The sequence below is a fragment of the Pangasianodon hypophthalmus genome, chromosome 8, assembly GCF_027358585.1.
Source record: "Pangasianodon hypophthalmus isolate fPanHyp1 chromosome 8, fPanHyp1.pri, whole genome shotgun sequence".
In the NCBI taxonomy this organism is placed as follows: Eukaryota; Metazoa; Chordata; class Actinopteri; order Siluriformes; family Pangasiidae; genus Pangasianodon; species Pangasianodon hypophthalmus.
The window spans coordinates 25545591-25567424 of NC_069717.1; the positions used below are offsets into that span (position 1 = coordinate 25545591).

The 21834-nt window shown below is 38.4% G+C and overlaps 1 protein-coding gene and 1 long non-coding RNA gene across 2 annotated transcripts; one reads left to right on the top strand and one right to left on the bottom strand.

The window, feature by feature from the left end:
* Positions 1-888: 888 nt before the first annotated feature.
* On the bottom strand, positions 889-21344 carry prkg1l (protein kinase cGMP-dependent 1, like). The gene is made up of 20 exons (XM_026925559.3): positions 20938-21344; positions 20393-20584; positions 19466-19583; positions 18950-19113; positions 16165-16278; positions 9281-9386; positions 8926-8989; positions 8671-8748; positions 8013-8107; positions 6164-6229; positions 5956-6024; positions 5534-5630; positions 5215-5354; positions 4981-5070; positions 4195-4336; positions 3167-3330; positions 2828-2950; positions 1583-1642; positions 1428-1494; positions 889-1305 (listed from the first exon to the last, which is right to left on the bottom strand). Exons 2-20 carry the CDS (start codon positions 20571-20573, stop codon positions 1219-1221), a joined length of 2025 nt encoding a protein of 674 aa, XP_026781360.3. The 5' UTR covers positions 20574-20584; positions 20938-21344; the 3' UTR covers positions 889-1218.
* LOC128318687 (uncharacterized) lies at positions 4295-6250 on the top strand. The gene is made up of 3 exons (XR_008302132.1): positions 4295-4364; positions 5999-6035; positions 6181-6250. It is a non-coding gene; the product is annotated as an uncharacterized LOC128318687 (long non-coding RNA).
* Positions 21345-21834: the final 490 nt, after the last annotated feature.

Genomic DNA, 21834 nt, shown 5'->3' on the forward strand with positions numbered 1-21834 from the left:
TAATGAGTCTATTACTAATTACAACAGAACTTTTACTAGTAATAATATGTAGGTTTTAATAGTAATAATTCTAATTTTATAGTGTAATTAATATAAAATATTTATATAAGATATATGTAAAATTGTCAGTTTCACTGCTACAGAATACAACTTTCACTATAAATCTTGACATCAAGAAACATTTACAGTTACTCAAATTTACTTAAAAAATTAGATTTTGCCTTTTTTATAGCATATTTATTCATAGGTTTTCTTTGTTAGCAAACCTAAAAATCATAATGCACACTGTGAACTGTAAACATGTCTTTATGTATCATGATATATCTGGCCATATTCAGTTCAATTTATTTTGTCATGTAAAATTTTTATTACTAGTGAAATAAATAAATTTAACTAATTATTTTAATTGTACTTTTTTCTAGTTTTTAATAGTCACAGTATTTTTTTAAGATAATATTATATTTTTTTTATATTGAGCATGTCACAAGTGAATTTTTAATTTCCAGCTGTAAGATTTGTAACATGGGGAGACTATTATTGCTAATCAAAACAGAACTTTTACCAGTAAGAGTATGTAGGTGTTTTATTTTATTAATAATAATTGTAATTTGATAATATATTGAAAACAAAAGTATTTTTACTTGCTACAATTTGCAACATCCGCTAAAAATCTTGACACCCATCTTGACAACATTTACCTTTTTAGTAGTAAATATTACATATCATCTAGTGATTTTCATTAATTCTTATGGTACATTATATATATATATATATATATATATATATATATATATATATAATTATTATTCAGATTCTCACAAGATAACATTTATTGAATGAAATTCAGTAGGAAACTCAAACAGCTGAGGATATACCAATAACTTTTATCATTTGCTTTATTTAGCAGCTTTTTCTAGTCAAATGAAAACATAATGAAACACAGTGACCTGTTTAACCCTTTTATAAAGAAACTAATATGATTCAGCTTTAATTTCACATTAAACAGATTTAGTAGGAAGATACAGATAACTTATCCAAATCATATAAACCGAGTATTATTAGATTTAGCCAGATAGAAAATAATTTCTATTCTCATTTATTACATTTAACATCTGTATCTGACTGGCTAAAAATTTCATTAACTGAAGTTTTTTCAATATTCAATAAAGAATGTCCTTCATAACAGTCTTTTCACATAATATCTGATCAATGCACAGATCAGAAGTCTTTGTCCCAGTCTGAGTCATCTACTGGTGATGAATCTGTGTGAATCTCACTGCTGGAACAATCCAAAAAGCCTTGAACCTGCAAGACAGGAAAACAGCATGATGATGCAATAACAAATCAACCCAAGCTATGAATGTCAATTTCATAACAAGGTCCTCTTGGCGTGTTTTAAGATGGCGTGTGTGCTCTGCTGTTCTTACATGTGGTAATATAGGTGGAGTGTGTGAGCCTTTACACACAGCATCCCAATCAAATCCTTCAAACCACCTGCAGGAAGTACATAAAAAGAATCTGCAACTTATTTCTCATTGTGCAAAAAAAAAAAGTCTTCAGTTTACCAGTTCTGAGCTCTTACTTGTGTCCTTGGATGTCTCTGACCCCGTTCCTCTGGCCCAGTCTCTCTGTGGGATTCTCTCTGAAAGTGGCGTGATAAATAACATCAACTAAAAACCACTGAATAAAGCAGAGCCATGCAAAATAAAGAGCATGGCTATTCTGAGAGATGTGGTAGTGTGTGCAGTGGCTTGTAGAATTTTTCCCCGCTTTGAACTTTTCCACATTTTGTAGTGTTACTACCTGAAACTGTCATAAATCTGTCATAAAGCTGCACAAAATAGCCCATAATGTCAACCAATCAATCAGGGTTTGGTTATAAAAATATCCAGAACATCTCTTGTAGCACAATTAAATCCATCATTAAAAAATGAAAAGAATATGGCACAACAGTGTCTCTACCTAAAGTCTATCCACCAAAAGTCAGGGCCTGGGTAAAGAAGACATAAGTCAGTAGTAATGACATACAATGAAATCCCAATTAAGTCCATTTCAGTTCCAGATTGTAACATTACAGAATGTGGAAAAGTTCACTGGGATGAATACTTACGCAAACCACTGTAATTCTGTGTACAGAGAGATGTGAGATACGAAATATTCTTTTTTTTTTATCATAAAAGCCATCTTGGACAAAATTTCATTTATCTTAAGATCAATTTCAGTAGAAGAGATGCAGTTACTTTTCTGTAAAAGCAAAAGATCTTCTTTCCCTTTCCGTGAGAAAATGTTCTGAGCTTTAAAAAAGCTTTCTTAAACTGTCCAGAACTATGTTTAATATCCTGTGATCTTCAACTAAGATCCTAGCAAATAGCACAGAGAGATTCAGTGCCTTTCACTTGCGGTCTCATGGAATGGCGTTCCCCAGGGGTTGAATCTGACTGGACTTAGTGAATAGATCTCATGGCTTCTCATTCTAGTACTAAAATGATGACATATAGCTTCTTTTTTTGTCTACCTCCCAGGTTTCTTAGAAAATATCCAGCTGTCCTTAGATGAAGGCCAATCAAAACTCCCCTATACTGGACCTTTCAATCCCAACCAACACTCTCAGTGTGCATCCAGAATTCATGAATCCATCTTGGGGGCCATTTTAATTATAATCCTTTAATGTCTTGAATCCTTGTACAGCAGAATATCAATACTTATCAGCAATGTTGTTTCTACCAACAGTAGCTTACAGGTGTCTGAGCAGCTACTTTTTGGAGAAAGTTGTTGCTCAACCTAGTGAAGGTCTTGCTTCACTAATAAACTCTCTTGGCATTTTTACCTGCAGAGCCGTTTGATGAAATCAGCCGCAGGATTGCTGATGGCCTCTGGGAACTCTACAGCATCGATTCCCTTCAAAACTGCTGCACAGATCTTTAGCTGATCTGGGCCTGAGAATGGAGGACTGCAGGGGTTGGGATACACAGATATAAAAGTATGCATTTGAAAAGTGAGATACTGGAATATTGGATATGTGTATGTTATAAATACTAGGCTAAAATGATCATATTGATGATACATATTGAATAATATTTACAAGACACAAATGACCATTGATTAGGGAAGAAATGGTCATTTGTGTCTTGTAAATTTATCTGAAGTCTGTTTGGGCAACTCTCACCTGCCATCGAGTAACTCATAAACAAAGACTCCTAAAGCCCACAAATCTGCCATCACACCATGACCCTTGTGCAGAATGATCTCTGGAGCCTGGTAAGCTGCTGAGCCACAGAATGACCAGGTTCTCTGGCGAGAACCAAGCTGCTTAGCAGAGCTGAAGCCTGCCTGAGAGAGAGAGAGCGAGAGAGAGAGAGAGAGATGTTGAGAGTAGCTGTTGATGAAAAGGTTTTTTGTAGTGTGTCACAGCCTATAATTTTCTATTCTATTCCGATGAGGAGTTGTTGATTAAATTTCTGTAGCAGAAGCTCTGACAATAGTTCTGGCTGCAGGGTGTATATTAGTGGACTTGTTCTAGTATCATTTCTGTAGTAAAATGCACAAAGAGACTTGTAGTTACATTCCAGAAACAGATTAAAAATGTGTAACCACTGATATGGTGAAGTTTTCTGTGAGGAGATGTTTATTTAGCAATTTGAAACGAGTCTCAAGTGTCATGGGTAAAGCTGTAACCTGAAGTTTTCTGACACAGGAAATTTTACAGGATTTTGTAGTTCCTCAGTAACATGACAAGCTGTGTTTTTGTCTTATGTCAAGAGAGAAAAAGTGAGGCTGGTCAGAGAATAGCTATTTATAGCTGTTATAATGTAAGTGATAACAGGAACTAACTTCCATCAAACAACATTAAATGTACCTATAAATGCATAAAATGTATGATGTGTCATTCTTTACTAAATAAATAATCGTTAATGTTGGCAAATTGTTGTGGAATAAGAGGAATAAAACATGATGGCATGTGTTGTTATCCTATAACAGCACATCCAGTTGTGTTTTATTCATTACATAACACGTACAACGAGTTATATTTTGTGGTTACTCATACTGTATATACAAATAGATGAACTTGAATGCTTGAATAATTGATTATTGCTATCTCTGCTTCTGAGAAATAAGATTTAGTCCAAATACTGTGTAGAGAAAATGATCATCCTTTCAGCATCCTTTCAGAATGTGAAGAAGAGAACACTGCACCAGTTTGGCGTATCCTTTCTGATCCAGCAGCACGTTCTCTGGTTTCAGGTCTCTGTGGATGATGCCTTGGCCGTGGAGGAATCTCAAAGCCTCCACTGCACAGGTTGTGTAGAAACGGACCGCGTTTTCATCAAATGGACCCCTGAAACAAACATATCACTTTCCTTAAGGTACAGTAACACAGTACTGTAGAATTCTTTTGAAGACAAACTGTGGTAATTGACAATACTATACAACAATATGATAGGTATTATTTTTACTGAGTAACAATACACTAACTGGCCACTTTAATAGGAACATCATACTGAAACATAGTCACTTGAAGGTTGGAAAAACATCTTGTGGTCTTTTTCCAATCTTCAAATGTCCAGTTTCGGTGAGCTTGTGCCCACTGTAGTGTCAGGTTCCTGTTCTTGGCTGACAGGAGTGGAACCCAATGTAATCTTCTGCCGCTTCAAAGTTTTAACGTTGTGTGTGTTCTGAGATGCTTTTCCTCTCACCACAGTTGTAAAGCGTGATTATTTGAGTTACCGTAGCCTTCCTGTCAGCTCAACCAGTCTGGCCATTCTCCTCTGACCTCTCTAATCAACAAGGTGCAGAAGTGCTGTTCACTGGATGTTCAGTGTACACCATTCAGTGTAAAATCTTTAGATTGTTGTGTATGAAAAATCGCATGATTGATTGATTGGATAATGCATGACTGAGCAGGTGTTCCTATTAAAGTGGAGATTGAGTGTATATGCGTAAGTAAACTAATATCAGTTAACATTTTTAGGCAGGAGTTACCTCTCTCTTAGTAAATTCCACAGATCTCCACCCAGACACGCCTCCTTCAACATATAGAGGCACTTTGCATCCCTAAAGGTACAATATAACCTGAGAGAAGACAGGATATACTTTTAAACAGACACGTAAATGCACATATGATCAAGTTTTCATCTTGGGAGAAACTCTGAGTCTCGGAGACTCTAACACAGCTGGACAGGAAGTCCTTGGTCATTGTGAACAATGAGAACTGACCTGACAATGAAAGGACAACGGGCGTCCATCAGGATTTGCTTTTCGGTGAGGATGCGTGCTCTGTTGCCTGAGCTCACTAAAGCATGTTTACTTATCACCTTCAGCACAAACACACAGCTGGTGTCATTCTTCAAATGTACCTGAAGAGAAAGACGAAAAGTGGAAATCCTAACAGACGGCAATTTATTTAATTAGCATGAACTCTCAGGAAAAGTTTCACTAAAACACTGAACTGTGGACCACAGTTGCACACAAAAACATCTCAACAACACGTGATACACCTTTAACAGCCATACGATTACTGCTCCTTCATTCTTACCAGTTGTGTGTGGCTGTACCGTCCTTCTCCAACATTACACAGCACCTGAACATCACTGAGTGAGACATGGCACATTCCATCGCCTCCGTCTGGAGTCCTGCACATTTCAACAGGCAGATTTCAGAATCATTCAGCAGGGGGAATATTATAAAAGTAGTATGTGCATTTTTAAAGTACATTTATAAGCCATCCTTTCTCTCCAAGTGACCTGAGCTTCTTTGGAACTAGCTTACAAGTTGCTGTCAGAGCTGCTGTTATAGAAAACTATCCGATTCTGACCAATCAGAATTGAGAATTCAACAGCACTCCAGAGGAATATATGATTATTATTATAGGTTTAAAAGCACTTATAAAAACAACAAACTGCACTCGAATGTGCATTGCTAATACAGAGGTGTATGGGGTTTGTAGTAAAGGCATACCTGGCTTTCGGCTCATTGTTTCCATTCTCCTTTGTGTCTACAGATGCTCCTATAAACCTCACGACAGACCTGAGAATATGGTAATAATGCTGACTCTTCCTTTTGCCAGAACGTTGCCTATATATGACAGCTTGTGGATTTAGAACCATCTAGGCTGCATGATATTATATATATATAAAAAAATCATTATTTAACATGAAATACTTACTCTCTGTTTATGACCAGACATGTGACATCACCTGCAGAAACAACACTCAAAGACCTTGACACCTCTCTGAAAAAAAAACAGAAACAGGTATACATTTAACATGTATTTGATTTATATATTCCTAATGGTGTTGAAAATGATGTTATTATGCATTAGACAGATCAGAATAGATAAGTGTAAAGAGGAAAAACTACCAGTGTAAACAGGGGTTATCAATAAGAGGAGCAGGACAGAGGATCATCATACTGCAGCTAATAAATTATATAACACTGTTGCACAGTATTTGGACATGTCTTTTTTAGCTAGGTTTCAGATAGTTATGTTTGCTTTTCTCTAACAGTTGGGACTCTCTAACTGTAGATTGACTGGCCATTTTTTTGCAGCTGAATTCCTGCAATTTGAAGGATCTGTTGTGATGGATATTAGCATTATGCATAGATAAATGCACACACAGACGCAGGTAAAGCATCCCACAGAGACAATACCAAAGTCCAGCAGAAAAACCTTCAGTGAAATCTCTGTGCCTGAAGCGTAAGCGTATACTCTAGAGTAGAATAAATATAGGACAGGAAGTTATTCACAATCAAGACGGCTGCAGTTGCTTATCTCAAACCTGAACAACACACTCAGTGAAGAGCAGATCTGGTGTTGGGTTGGTTTGGGGAAACAGCTGTGCATTAGAAAAAAAAACCTCTACAGTAGCGATTTGCATTAGGACTGGTATCCTGCAGGGACTAACAAAAATGTCCTGGGAGCGGACGTTTTTTACTTTTATACACGTGGGAGCAGGCGGTCAGATACCAAGCTCATGGAACAAAGCAAGGCTGCATTCATTAACATGAGAGTGTAGTGGGTGCTTGTGTGGTGCTGTGTGATGCATTTACCACCGTCATTCATTCACTTTCAGTAATAGGGTAGTAACACAATGCAACTATCGGCATCTGTATCCGTATCTGTTTAGTGCTCCCAATATCTGTATCTGTATTCAGAATTAAATCTGAAGTGAGCATGGCCTATACTGGAAGGTTTATTTATTTATGTATTCTAAATGTAAACCTTATCACTATTCCACGCAGGGAAAACCCCAGAGGTAGAATTGCCAGCAGTGTCTTCATAATGTGTGAATTCTGGCTCTGGAATCTACATCACTCCAGCGGATAATTGATCTCAACTCACGCTGTTACGCAGTTCACACAGAAATTATTTGGTTCTATGTCCCAAAACAGAAACAAACTAGTATCCTAATGCAAAACTCGTCGACCCTGACCAGGCAGTTACTAAGGATGAATGAATGAACGCAGTATGTTCATCTTAATGAATATGGTCTTTGTTTGTCCCATAAGCTTCATATCTGACCTTTCCCTCTCAGCTACATGAAAGTAAAAACTTCCCGCTTGGGATCCCAGGCCCTCTGATCTCAACCTTTCTTGCAAGCCAAAAAAAGCAAAAAAAAAAAAAACCTTCAAATAAATAAAGAAAGAAATTATAGTGCGCCACTATTTGTATCTGTATTTGCATCCATTTAGATCACATTATCTGTTTATTCTGAATAATGTATTCGTATTTGGAAACATTCCTGCTCAGTACTTGTTTACCCGTTCAGGATGGCTTAACTGTGTTTTACGGTACTATTTTGTTTACATTTTGGGAATTGTACCAACTAAATTCTTTAGAAAATATTGTGGGCAGGTGCAAACAAAAATAATAAGTGCAGGAGGAAGATTTAACCCTCTGTACACCTCTACTCAACACCTTCAAAACTGCAAAGGAAAGAGGAGTGTGTTGTCTCAGCATGGTGTAGTGGAGGCCATCGCCCCCTGCTGGATGCTTACCCTTTTAGGTTTCTTACCCTTTCAGAGCTCTGTCCCCAAAGCTGTCTCCTCTGGAGAGGATGGACACACACACACTGTCCTCACTGACCGAGCGCCTCTCTAACACTCGCACCTGATGGACGATCAGACAGACACGTAATATATGTGAGTCCAAACTAGTCTTGCTCTGATTTACTTAAATATTTAGGCCAAAAAAAAGTCTGAATGTTGTAACTATTGAAGAACTGCTCAGCAGATCAACTATTAGGTAAATAGGTAAACATCCATTAAAATTACACAGACACTGCAGCCATTATTTAAAAAAATAATAAATCAATACGTCAGTAGCATACATGCCTCTCATATCAGTGATGCATTAGCTCCCAGAGAGAGAGGCTGTTCCAGGCATTTCACTGGTATTGTATGATTGAACTATACTATACTGTATAACTAACACATTAAACCCTAAACTAAACACTACATTTTAAGTTAATACACATTATTTTAAGCTGTCTTGTGACTCTTTTTGGCAGCATTTATGTTCTCTGCTAGTGATCAGACTGTCAGAGTTCAAATCCCTTGTCTACAATTACACATTGTTTTAGTAAAGCGTCTCTGTGTGTGAGAAAGACGTTAAATCATTGTTATTATTGCAGCATGTGTAATTTTACACTCGCCTGTCTGTAGGTGTCTCACCTGGCCACTGCTCACGATGAAGAAGGTGTCTCCGGGAATGCCATGTCTCACAATGTAGTCACCATCGCTGTAATGACACTGCCAGAAAGGTGTGTAGTGTATAATACATAAATACTGTAAAAGTAGTGAACTGTAGCTATGAAGCTAATAATTCTGTCAAATCTTAATCAGATATTTGTGTAATTATATATAGACTTCTAGCATACAGTACATACAGGATACAGTATGTGAGGTTGCTAGAATAGAAGTTCTCACCTCTTGCAGAGCGTCTGAGATTTTAATGAGCTTATCCTCTGGTAAGGCGCAGAGCAATGGCACACTGAAAATGGGAATAAACTAATGAAAGGAGGTAAACAGAAGGAAATCAGCAAATGACTCTGGCCCTCACAGCATGGTAGCCTTTTCCTGTGGCCCAGAATTGTGTCTCAGCTTGCTCTGTAACTGTGCTGAATACCACCGCATGATGTCTGTTCATCTGCTTTAGAAATATTCTAGGAAGGTTTAATAGAAAAGTAACCTTGCCGTGTTATTTTGCGTTTGTTCATGAATGGGTTGTTCCAAGGCCTGACATTGTGCGGCTTTATAAAGGAGCTGCGATTAAGGTCCTGACCTGCGGAGAACATCCACAGACTGAGTGATGCGGAGAACGCTGCTCCTCTGCATGATTCTCTGAAACGTCTGACGCTCAATCACCCACAGCTTACTGCTCATCAGTGCTAGAGAGAGAGAGAGAAGGAGGGAGGGAGAGACAGAGAGAGAGACAGAGGTAGGGAGGGAGACAGAGAGAGAGACAATGAGAGAGATAGAGATTTAAATAAAATTTGTGTTTAAATTCTTTCTTTCTTTCTTTCTTTTTCTGCAACCTCACACTCGCCCTTAATCCCTCCCTCGGTATGCTCCATCCATCCATCCATCCATCCATCCCTCCTTTCTTTCTTTCTTTCTTTCTTTCTTTCTCTAACTCCCTCCCTCCATCCCACCATCCATCCATCCTTTCTTTCTTTCTTTCTTTCTTTCTCTAACTCCCTCCCTCCATCCCACCATCCTTTCTTTCTTTCTTTCTTTCTTTCTTTCTTTCTTCCTTTCTCTCTCTAACTCCCTCCTTCCCTCAATCCCTCCATCCTTCCTTCCTTTCTTTCTTTCTTTCTTTCTTTCTCTAACTCCCTCCCTCCATCCCACCATCCATCCATCCATCCTTTCTTTCTTTCTTTCTTTCTTCCTTTCTCTCTCTAACTCCCTCCCTCCCTCCATCCCACCATCCTTCCTTTCTTTCTTTCTTTCTTTCTTTCTTTCTCCCAAACCCCACACTCCCAACATCCCTTCTTCGATATGCTCCTCTATCCATCCATCCCTCCATCCTTTCTTTCTTTCTTTCCCAGCTCCCTCCCCATCCATCCATCCATCCATCCATTCTCTGTTTTGAGTTGAACTTCGCCCAGCTCTCAGCTTTTCTCTGAGATAGGATCTCATCAGGGCTGAGTTGTGGCTCTTTTGACAGTGACTGGGATGAGTTCATCACTGCTGTTTCACTGAGGTATATGAGTCAGATAAGGCTGTGTGTGAGCTACTGGATCATCACTCATTTGGAGTTGGGCTGACCTCTGTTTCACAAAATACTGTGACTGTCCCACATTATATTATAGTAATGGTAAATGAGATATTCTATATCTGTATGGAAAAATAATCAGTGACAGTGTGGCGTGATGCAGCCTGATGCTTCATCAAAACACAGCAAGTTGCCAGCGATTAGAAAGAGCGCATTAATATAAACCTGTGATACGAATTACAATTAGCACAACTGTCAGAGCTGCTGTTTAAACAATCACCACCTTCTGACCAATCAGAATCGAGAATTCAACAGCACTGTGGTATAAGCTCCCATAAGCCTTAAACGATGAGTCTCATTACATATACTGATATAGTGACAGATGGTTTGGGATGGAGTTTTCTTCCAGATGAGTAATAAACAACTGTTATGGATTGTTAAGGAACACAGCCACACTGTGAAGGAGGAAATGAAGACTTTAAACCCAGCACTCAGACATGAGCAGATGAAGAAATTATTCTCTCTCTTTCTCTCTCTCTCTCTTTCTGCACACTGACCTCGTTCTGCTTTGCTCTCATTCCTACACATCTAAAGAGAACAGCTGAGAGAGCGATTGCTTTTCCTCTCCTCTCCTCCATTCTCTCCATCTTCACTTCCTGACTTCTTAAATTAATAATGATGCAGATTAATTGAGTCTTCTGAGTTCAAGGGAAGAAATATAGCACTTCTCTTCACTTAGCTCCTGCTTTCTTTCTTTCTTTCTTTCTTTCTTTCTTTCTTTCTTTCTCTCTTTCGTTCTTTCTTTCTTTCTTTCTTTCTTCATGTTCTGTTCAATAATGCTTTTCGGGCTAGTCTTTCTTTCTTTCTTTCTTTCTTTCTTTCTTACTTTCTTTCATTTTTCTACCTAGTCTTTCTTTCTTTCATTCTGTCTTTCTTCCAAGGCATATGAAGCCAGCCGACTGCATCTTTTCAAACTGCTGCTCACACAGCATCAGGGAGGCAGTGTAACACACTCAGAGTAATGCACTATTCACCCACTTCCACATGCATGAGCTCACAGACGCCCAGGATTGGCTAGTGTCACTGTGAGTGATAGAGGAGAGAGAGAATAAAGAGCACGGCCAATTTTGCTCTCTTGGACTCCTGGCTACGGATACCCAGAATCAAAACCTCAAAAACTGTTCTGCATTTTATATTCATTGTGATATTTAATTTCTAATATTAATTTAGTTACTTTGTTTACCTATTAATTTGGGTAATTTTGCAGTAACAGTAGTATTTATTAGCTCTCCCTGCACTGCTATTTTTTATTTTTTATGATTTAAAAAAGCAATGTTCTTGTGAGATGCTAGCACTAGTGTAAGTGTGATGTCTGGTGCTGCATGAGAGCCATTTCTGAAATGACACTAAGATATTTCATAATACAAAATTCACTGAGACCATTCAGCCATCTCTCAGATAAGAAGTCTAATAAAATGTCTTCTATCTCCATAGCAGCTGAGAGCATGTCCTGCTGAAAGGTCATCTTTTTAATAAGGCCATTACATTGTTGTGTGTTACATTATTAAAAAGCGATCTGTTTGGTCCACCTCTACAGATGCATGCTTATTACGGGCTGCACTGAGAGTTTCTCAGCACATTGGTTATGCGGGAATTTCAGCTCAGTCAAATGGAAGTCATCAGGCTATGAATGAAGCAAACATGCGCCGAGAGTCCCCATTGTGTGAGACATTCAGGTGATGTAGAGAAACAGAATGAGAAAAAATAGACAAGGAGAGAAGAATAGAAAGAGGGAGGATATAGATTATTATATAGAGAAAAAGAGACACAGGCAGAGAATGCCGTAGAAACGGAGTAACTTGGGGAGAAGAGAACGAATTATAGAGAAAAAAGAAATTAAGATAAGGAAAGAAGTGACACGAGGAGAGAAAAAATACAATATCTAGATAGAAAAAGATAAAATGTATAATTGCGAAGGAGACAGACCCAGAAAAGGAGGAAAATTATAGAAAGAAATTGACTGAGAATGGTATATGAAGAAGAACTATAGAGAAGAACAATGACAGAGAATGAAGGATAAATAAGTGGGAATGATACATAAGAAATAAAACACAAGACATGCTGTTATAGGAAAATAATCGATGATGGAGTTCCTGTTACCACCCGGAAGTTGATTATTTTCCTATAACAGCACTTCTTGAAGTATTTATTCTTATTAGTATTATCTTATTTATTAAACAATGAGATACCATGCTTTTTATCCATTTATAGTTACATTTAATATTATGGAATGTCCACAAAATAAGTTAGCTCCTGTTATCACTTACATTATAGAAGCTATGAGCCCTCACCAGGCATTAACAGAAACCTATGATTTGCTTTGCTGCTGGAACTACTGTCACAGCTGCTGTTATTGAAAATTAATCATGCTTTTTGACCAATCAGAATGGAGCATTCAGCAGCACAGTGGTACGAAGAGAGAATGATAAAGATGAAGCATTATAAAGAAATCACTCAGTCGGGGTTGTTCATCCATCCCTGTATAGAGGAACTGAAAAGCGGGGAAGAGAGAGATGTTCAAGTAATAGATTGAGAATTTTTTCAGTGAAAAACAGAGGGAAAGAGGGGGAATTGGGAGAAGGAGATCTGCAAGATAAAAGCGCCAGACAATCAAAGTAGACAGTTGCTGACTAACAGCATACAGAGAGAGCGAATGAGAGAGGAGATGTGACATAATGACCCGATCGAGTGGAATAAAGCATTGGCACAGCGGCACTGCTCAATTCAGGCTCAGTCTGTGGAAAACATTAACCCATTCTCTGTCTTTCTCTTTCTCCCCCACTTTTACAATCTCAATCAGTCTCTCTGTCAGAAAACAGGTCAAAGCTGCGGGTTTCAGCTCAGAAGACATGGAGAAAACTGAGGACTTCACTGAGAAAGAGAGAGAGGCTGATCGACAAATAAGAGAGAGTGAAAAAGAGGGGAAAAAATAGAACGTAGAGATTATAACCAGGAAATATATTTCAACTTACGTTTAAATCATACAGAAATCTGGTTTAAAAAAAAAAGACATCAAATCTACCAAATATACAAGCCAATTATACTGTGTGTATGTAAGTGTGACGAATCACAGGATCACTTTACTCACAATTTAAAGACATAATTTTGCAGGAAGCTAAAAGATATGCAGATGATAATGAGCAGATAAGTGACAGATTAAAGGAAAACCCAACATAAAGTGTGTTAGTAAGGTATTAGGCCACTCTGAACCGCCAGAGCAGCTTGACACAGATTCTATAAAGTCTCTGGAGCTGCAATGGAGCGATGAACCATACCTCCAAAAGATATTCCCTCAGTTGGTGTTTTGCTGATGGTGGTGGAGACTGTTTTTGCTGTCTAACACATCATTCCAGTTCAGTTTGTCTGAGATCTGTGACTGTGAAGGCCAGAGTATACGATTTACACCATGTTCATCCTCCTGACCTGTGGATGGGGGCGGAGTCATCCTTGTAGAGACCACACCAATCAGGATAGAATATGCCTCTGACAGCATAACACTGTTTTTTTTTTTTCTTTCATTTGCCACCCATCTGTAGTTCTATTTTGAAGTTAGCAGTATCACTTAAAGCAAGTGTATGTACAGAAAAGAACTTGGGTGAACAAATGTTAATGATATTCTACGTTATCATTCTGTTGTCAGCAGTACTAGCTGCATTAGCATTCTGTGGTTAGCATTCATAATAGAAAAGCAGTCATGCCAATAAAAAAAAACTGAATTGAGCTGAATGGGGAAAGATAGAGAAAATAGAAAGAGAGAGACCAATTACTCAAAGCTCCTGACTGTGCATCCACCTGAGGGGTTGAGTGAGCATCCATACATCTTTTTGGCAGAATTTCCCCTTTAAGTTTAGTTGAAGTAAGACAAGGACAAGAATGTTGAAACTAATGATACATGTAAGAGAAAAGGACTTACTTTCACAATAAAAAATACGGCCTATATCCTAAATAGCCATGGTCTTTGTTTTCCAGCAAAAAAAAAAAAGAGCTTATGTCCACTGATCCCGATGAACAGTTCATGTAACACATCTGACATTGGCTCATGTAGGGCTTGATAATGGTCTGATCCATTAGGTGTAATAGAGCAGGAAAAACACAAAATTGCTCAGCAAATAGAACTCCTGGAACTGAGAATTACCTTATAGGTATATAAAGAGTTGAATCTCAGTGTTATGGATGCAGCTGCACCGATTCAAACAGTGTGTATGAGGTAAAACAGAAGGTATGCCTTGTTTTTTTTATAGGTATGCTTTTTTTTAGAAATGATATCAACTAAATTTCTTTGATCTTATTCTACTTCTCTCTCTCTCCAAGCAGAGAATCTACTTTCTCTCTCCAAGCAGAAATACAGCCTCCATGGCCAGTGAAGAAGGCATGTCTTCTATGCCTGTCCATAAAGAAGACATGGCCTCTCTGCTTGTAATTGAAGTAGGAGTGTGCATCAGGACTGGGGTCACACAGGAACTAACAAAAAAGTCAAGGTAGGAGGGGTGGAGGTTCTTACCCCTTTGGAAAACTAACACAGAAACGTTAACCAATTCAGTACAATTGCTAATAGGCATTAGTGACTACCAAGTTCACTTTTTTAAACTGTTTTCACAAAGTTAATACCACACTGCTCTACATGGACCAAATTGTAAATCCATTTTTTAATTGTTGTTGATGCAAATTGCATTTAATTAAAAATAATTTCTTAAGTACATGGCTAGTATATGGCCAAAAGTTTGTGGAAACCTAACCATCACATTCATATGTGCTTGCTGACCATCCCATTCCAGATTTAATCCCCCTCCTTTGCTGTTATACTTTGGTGTTATAACCCACTTTTCTGGGAAAGCTTTCCACTAGATTTTGGAGCATGGCTGTGGGGATTTGTGCTCATTCAGCCACAATTCAGCCACAGGTCAGGTACTGATGTTGGGTGAGGAGGCCTGGGGTTCAGTCGTTGTTCAGTGGGGATGAGGTCAGGGCTCTGTGCAGGACACTTGAGTTCTTCCGCTCCACCCGTAACACACCATGTCTTCATGGAGCTTGCTTTGTGCACAGGGGCATTGTCATGCTGGAGCAGGTTTGGGCCTCTTAGTTCCAGTGAAGGGAAATTGTAATTCTACAGCATACAAAGACATTCTACACAGTTGTGTGCTTCCAACTTTGGGGAAGGCCCACAGATGAGTGTGAGGGTCAGGTGTCCACAAACTATTGGCCATATAGTGTACAGCCAAATTTGTAAATGCTGACTCTAGACTGATCACATTAAATTTTAAAACAAATGAATACGAGATTCAGAGAGGTACCAAAATCACAATATATGCCACAAATCCTGAATTATCCACTACAGTGCAGAGGGCCTCATTTCATTTTTGATGATCTCTATGAAAAGCTTGAGCCTGGTAGGTAAAAACATTTTCACCATCCTCATTTTACCCTGTTTTCTCTTTTAATATGTATTACACAATCTCTGTTATTCAATCGATTACCGCCTGCAGTAGATATCACACCATCTTCCACAATCCGGAGAATGAATGCGTACTTGAGAATGCTGCAGTAAGCAGATGGAGCGTGTGTTTGATAGTCTGTGCACTCTGCGTTTTGGGAGATTGTGGACGTGTTTGGGGATCTTTGATTTGAAATTCCATTGATCTCACCATGCCAAAGCAGATCAGTGCTGATGGGAATAATCTGCTGCTCATTGTGTGCTTTTGGGCTGCTCATGCTAGTGCATGCACCGCATCTCAAATATGTGTGTTAGAAAGTGAGAGAGAGAGAGATAGAGCGAGAGAGAGAACCGGCTGAACCAGCTGCCCTGTTACTGCATTTGTTTGCTTAATATTGGATGAGATTTTCCAGATATAGAGGGATGTGTGTGTGTGTGTGTGTGTGTGTGTGCGCACCTGTAACAGTAGAAGTGCAGGTGTAGTTGTAAAGCAGGGCCAGCTCTCCAAAGAGTGTTCCAGCTTCAATAATGTGCAGCTTCTGGCCAGCCCTGGATAGCTCGAGTTTTCCCTCTGAAAGACACACATTTGTCTTACAATCTTTGTGAGAACGTAATTATTAATGCAGCTAATTAATGCTGCTAATGTGTACACCTAAATCTAACGCTAACCTTAACCTCAGTAACCAAAATAAGGTTCATAATAAAAGCAGTTTTCCGGGTGAGAACCTACCAAATGTCTCCACAAAATAATAAAATAAAAAAGTCAGATATATTTCTATGCTTGGGACATTTGGTCCCCATCATGATATGAAAACATGCTCACACGACACCCCTTAGAGATGTGCCCTCCATCTCAGGTTGGTGCCGTTGCCAGGGGCAACCATTGCTGAGTGACAGATTATCTGAGATGTCACAAATTTCAGTCGGACACGTCGTCATCTCTAGAAGTGATGCCAGCTCACGGCACCAGTCACATCATGCCAGTGTATCAGCAGCGCCAAAGCTGCTGTATTAATAAGCGCCTTTCTGATGCTCTCTCCCTGACACACTCCAGCTCTTTATCTTCACACACATTTCACTTCATGTTTCGCTTCACAATATCACACACAGACATTATCTCCCTCTCGCTTTGCCTTTTGATCTTCTCTCTGTCTCTCTGTTGTCAGTACCATGGAAGCTTCCAGTAAAACAGATTTATATAGGTATATAGAATTAGTTAAAATACCTGTATACAGAGTGTGGGATACTTTTGTGTATTACAAGCTGTGACAATATATCACTTTAATGGTATACAATGATAAGGAAATCTGAAGTAGTTACAACATCACTATTAGACTATAATGGTGTAATTTATGAAGACACACATACAGGAAAAAATATATATTTCCAGGTGCAGATGTCTCATAAAATATGCTACGTGATTTTTCAAAAGAGGGTCACGTACTTTTGTATAAGCATGATCACACCATGTGTAGGTCAGAGAAAACGAATATCTGTGTACTCTGTGGTCTTTCTATTTTCATATCAGTAACAGAAATAAAAAAAATAATATTTTTTTAATTATTGTTTCAAAAATCAACAAAAACAATGAAAAACAAGTCATTTTTGTTTTATTATAATTAATAGCAGATTTTAAAAGCAGCTTGTGTTTCTTTTCCTTCTTTGCAAATTAAAAAATAAATTGTAAATGAACTACACAGAAAAAGGGTCCATTTCTCTGAAAGCTGAGACGCCGCTGGTAGGGCTGTAAATCATTAGGTCAAGATCAGCTAATACGTCTCTGACTCTTTTAGCTAGCTTTAGATACATTTTGTATTTGGTGTTAATTATAATAAAACATGCAAAAAAAAAAAACAAAACATGACTTGTTTTTTTGTTTCCCGTGCCTGGATTTTAAACCAATAAAGAACCATTCATGTTTTCTTTTTTAATCACTGTTACTGACACAGAAATAGAATGACCAAAAAGTGCATGGACCCCTAAAATCTTGCTAGTCTGGGGTGTTTTTTCTCACTCAGCCATGATATTGGCTTGTATGATGACTGTACACATCGTTGTACATAAGTAAGGCAAATCTGATTGTCTTAGACATTGGATAAAAATAAATAAATAAATAAGAGACATAAAATGTAAGGTCAAATGTGCAAAGTGGGTAAAAATATAACTGCAACCGGCATCATTTCTAAAACTTCGCCCCCCAAAAAAAAGAGAAACAGAGGGTTGGGGAAATAATATATTGGTGACCTATTAAAGATCATGGCCACATCAGTTTGTCTGAGAAAGCTGCACTGGTGATAAATCATTTACACCAGACCTTGAGCTGTAACAGCTTACCTGTATGAGGAGCAGAGGGCATTTAGTAATAAAATATAGGAAAAAAAAACATCTGTATAATTGAAAATTAAAAAAGAAGGTGGTCTGGAAATAAAAGAACCTCTGCTTATGAATAAAATATTAAATTAAGAAAGTAACCACATACTATAGAGGATATTAGCAATGGGGGTATAATAATAATAATAATAAATCATTTCTATGTCGTCTGAATTTTTCCTCAGGCCACAAAGGTAATAAGCAAGCAGCCGTCTCACATCCCTACTCGGAGTGTTATAATGGCTGCTAACACATTGATATCTATATAATGTGCATGAAATGATATAACACATACTTATATAAATCTTTATCTCTATGTACTATTGGTATTTATACCACAGCACTGTTGAATTCTCTACTTTGAGAGGTCAGAGTTAAGTGACTGGTGTTGATTAATTTTCTGTAGCAGCAGCTGTGGAGGTAGTGCTGACTGTTATTCAGATCACAGATTTACATTAATGCACTTGTTCTGATACATTATGTTTCTATAGTAACAACACTCAGGCATGTGTATGGTGGACAGTACACACAATCTAATAAGACTAATAATAAATGTATTTTAAAAACGCACTGTTATTTAACAAAGTAAAATGTATAATCATTGATATGGTGACATTTTGGAAATAGTCTCCAGTGTCAGTGTTTTGTAACAGTCAGTAGTGCAAGGCTTGGGCATAAAATCTCCCCATCCTGACCAATCACCGCTACGTAGCTCCCACACTCCCCCAAACCACAATTTCACTCTCCCACTACCCCCTCTCATAATATAAAATTACTTTAACCATTTTGCGTTGTTTTCTGTGTAGTTATTAGTTTTGAAAATCGAAGCAAAGCATTTGTTCTTTGCATCCTTAGTTTTTATATTTCTTTACCTTCCAGTATGAAGGATTGAGACGCCTCATCGCCCTCTTGAATGAGTCGGGCTCCCTGGGCAGCCGTAGTGGGGTACGCACAATCCACCAGGTCTGATAACTCCCTCCCTACATACTTCAGCCACTCATTCTCCCTTAGTGCCATCTCGATCACTCGCTGAGACCTTGGAGACAGAAAACGACTGAGAGAGAAAAACACACTATGTGCATCAATATCTTTGTGTCATTTTGCTATAACTGCCACTGGGCCAGGATCAAATTTTCCAAAACATTGCCAACCCCTTTGACATTGCCATATTTCTCTCTGTGGGTGAGATCCCAAACACACAATGCCTGCATCTACTGGAGTTAGCCAAGGTCACAGCTTCATTGTACAAGTGACAAAAAAGGACGAGAGTCGACACTCTGAGAATTATCGGTACCAAACTCTATTTTAGTACAGTTACAAAGAAACATGATGGAACAGAAGGAAAGGTGATTTTGTGAGAAAGAGATGAGATCAGTTGTGGGACTCACTCCTGGGTCTTGCTGTGGCTCATGGGAGGATTCTGCAAGATCAGATTTGGGTCCAGGTTTGTAGGCTCTGTAATCACAGATCTTCTCTTCACCCTTACAGATGAAGCACGATGTTGCCCTGAGGTATGAAAAAAAGCAGACAACACACTCTGGGTTACTTTTTTAGTCAGATGCTTTAGGGGACTTAGAAAGGGGCTTAGAAGTGAGTTAGATTTCAATCCAAGCATGAAACTGAGCAGGTGTGGGTCTGGAGGGCTTGCTGAGCAGCAGTGCTCTGACAGCCCTGAGGTTTGAACTCACAACCTTCCATGCACTAGCACAGAATCTTAATCAGAAATAAGTGCAAAATCTAAAACAGATAACCTTTTTTAGGCTCTGTGTGCATCCTGTTAAATGACCAGAATAATAAAAAAATACACCTTAATAAACTGATTATTTGAATAGAATAGGATCTAGATACTGGTGCCCAGTGTGAGGAAATGCAGCCTTCACTGTAAAGGGTGAAATATTGCATAGACTATTGTAAAAACCCATCATGATATCTGTTATGATGGTATTATTATTATGGAATGACTTTATTATGCTGTTATTACTTTGGATTTAGGATATGTGGGTTAAGAGATATGACAGTTGTGGAAAAAGTAATGGAAAAGAAAATGTAATTAAAACAACAACACTTCTCTCCATGACCTTTCCCTTCAATATGGTAAAAAAAATAAATCAGAGGGTCCTACGTGCCCAAAATATTAGCTATCAAGTCCCCTCCTGTACTTCTCCTGTACTTCTGATACGCCTCAGTGAGCACCGTGGCTGCATATCTCTATTTCATACTCTCACTAGGCAATCATTTCAGTCTCATTTCTTCACACCAGTTGATGTTGGATCATCAATTGTTTATACTGTTAATACTTCAGAAAATGAAGGTACCTGTGGCAGATCCGGGAGCGCTGAGAGTGACCCTAAGGCGGTCGAGCTCGCCCTGAAGACGCCGGATGAGATCGTCTTTGGCGTCGAGCTCCAGCTCGAGTTCGTCAATCAGAGCGTCTCTCTGACGCAGCTCTTCAATCTTCAGCTGGAGCGCAAACTGAAGATCTCTGAGAGTACCCATGGTGTCTCAGGCTAAAAAGAATGTCAGGTATGATGGTTAAATTCACAGGATTGTTAAAGAAAAAGGAAATCCCCCTCTCTCTCTCTCTCTCTCTCTCTCTCTCTCTCAGTGTTTTGAGAGAGTAAGTGGGACAGGAAGATAGAGAGCAGGTCATGTCAGTAATTAGTCTGTGTAGCCGAAAGTGATGGAAATTGAAGATGCCGAATGAAGGATGTAGCTTAATTACAAAGAAAGGTAAAATTAGGATAAAATGTACTAGTCGAACATGCAGAATATCCACATCATACACTTCCGTAAAGAACAGTCAGTCTGTATACCATTTGCAGGAGATAAATATGAAGCTACAACGAAACAAAACCCTTACCTGCTTTGAATTCACGTGTTGCAAACACTGTATTATTTTCCTCTTCAGTAACAATGAAGAGAGAAAACCGAACAGTGTTTGGAGCTGAAAGATCTTTTACAAGAGCATCGTCTGCTCTGGCTGCAAAGCGAGTGTGAGAAACACACACTGCTGCCAGAGAGGAATGAAAGAAAGAGAGAACAGGAGAGGGTGAGGGAAAGAGGGACAGACAGAGAATGAGAGAGTGGAACAGGAAAGGAGGAGGAGAGAGAGAGAGAGAGAGAAGAGGAGAGAGAGACAGGGAGAAAAAGATAGGGAGAGAGAGGAGGGAAAAAGAGAGTAAAGTGTGGGAAAGGGGGAGAATGAACGAATAAGGAAGAGAACAGCGATAGAGAGATAAAGACTTTGTATTAAAGCTCACAGGCACAGAGATACAGGAAGTAATGAAGCGTGAGGTGCAATAGCCCTTGTCCTGCATACGTTCACACTGAAGCTCCATCAATCGTTGTATAAAATAAATATTTCAGCTTTTTTAGAAATATACAACATTCAGTCAGCAGCGCTGCATTGATGCTCCTCTAAAGTATGTGACAATAAAATATACTTTATTCTGTAGGCTTAGTTAAATTTCTATTTTTCTTTTTGCTATCCTTTTATTTTCATGCTTTCTTATATACCATGCTTACTTACTCTATCTCAAGTATGCTAAATTCATTAGGAAAAGTTGTATTTGAATTGTTTGTGCAATGTTTTTGTTTACAAAGATTTGTCTTGAATGTATCTTTCTCGATTCATAAATAGCACTGCTTTTTGGCTGATGCATGATTCCTTACATACTATTTGAGTATGCATACTTATTCTACATACTACCATTTTGAGTATGCATACTTATTTTACATACTATCATTTTGAGTATGC

Bases quoted from the DNA above. Each gene is read 5' to 3' on its own strand.
- prkg1l (XM_026925559.3), bottom strand. From the start codon at position 20,573: ATGGGTACTCTCAGAGATCTTCAGTTTGCGCTCCAGCTGAAGATTGAA. The intron at 9,387-16,164 runs GTGCGCACACAC...CTCTCTCTCTAG, and splicing joins CTGCACTTCTACTGTTACAG to CACTGATGAGCAGTAAGCTG. The intron at 3,331-4,194 runs GTGCAGTGTTCT...TCTCTCTCTCAG, and splicing joins AGAAAGGATACGCCAAACTG to GCAGGCTTCAGCTCTGCTAA.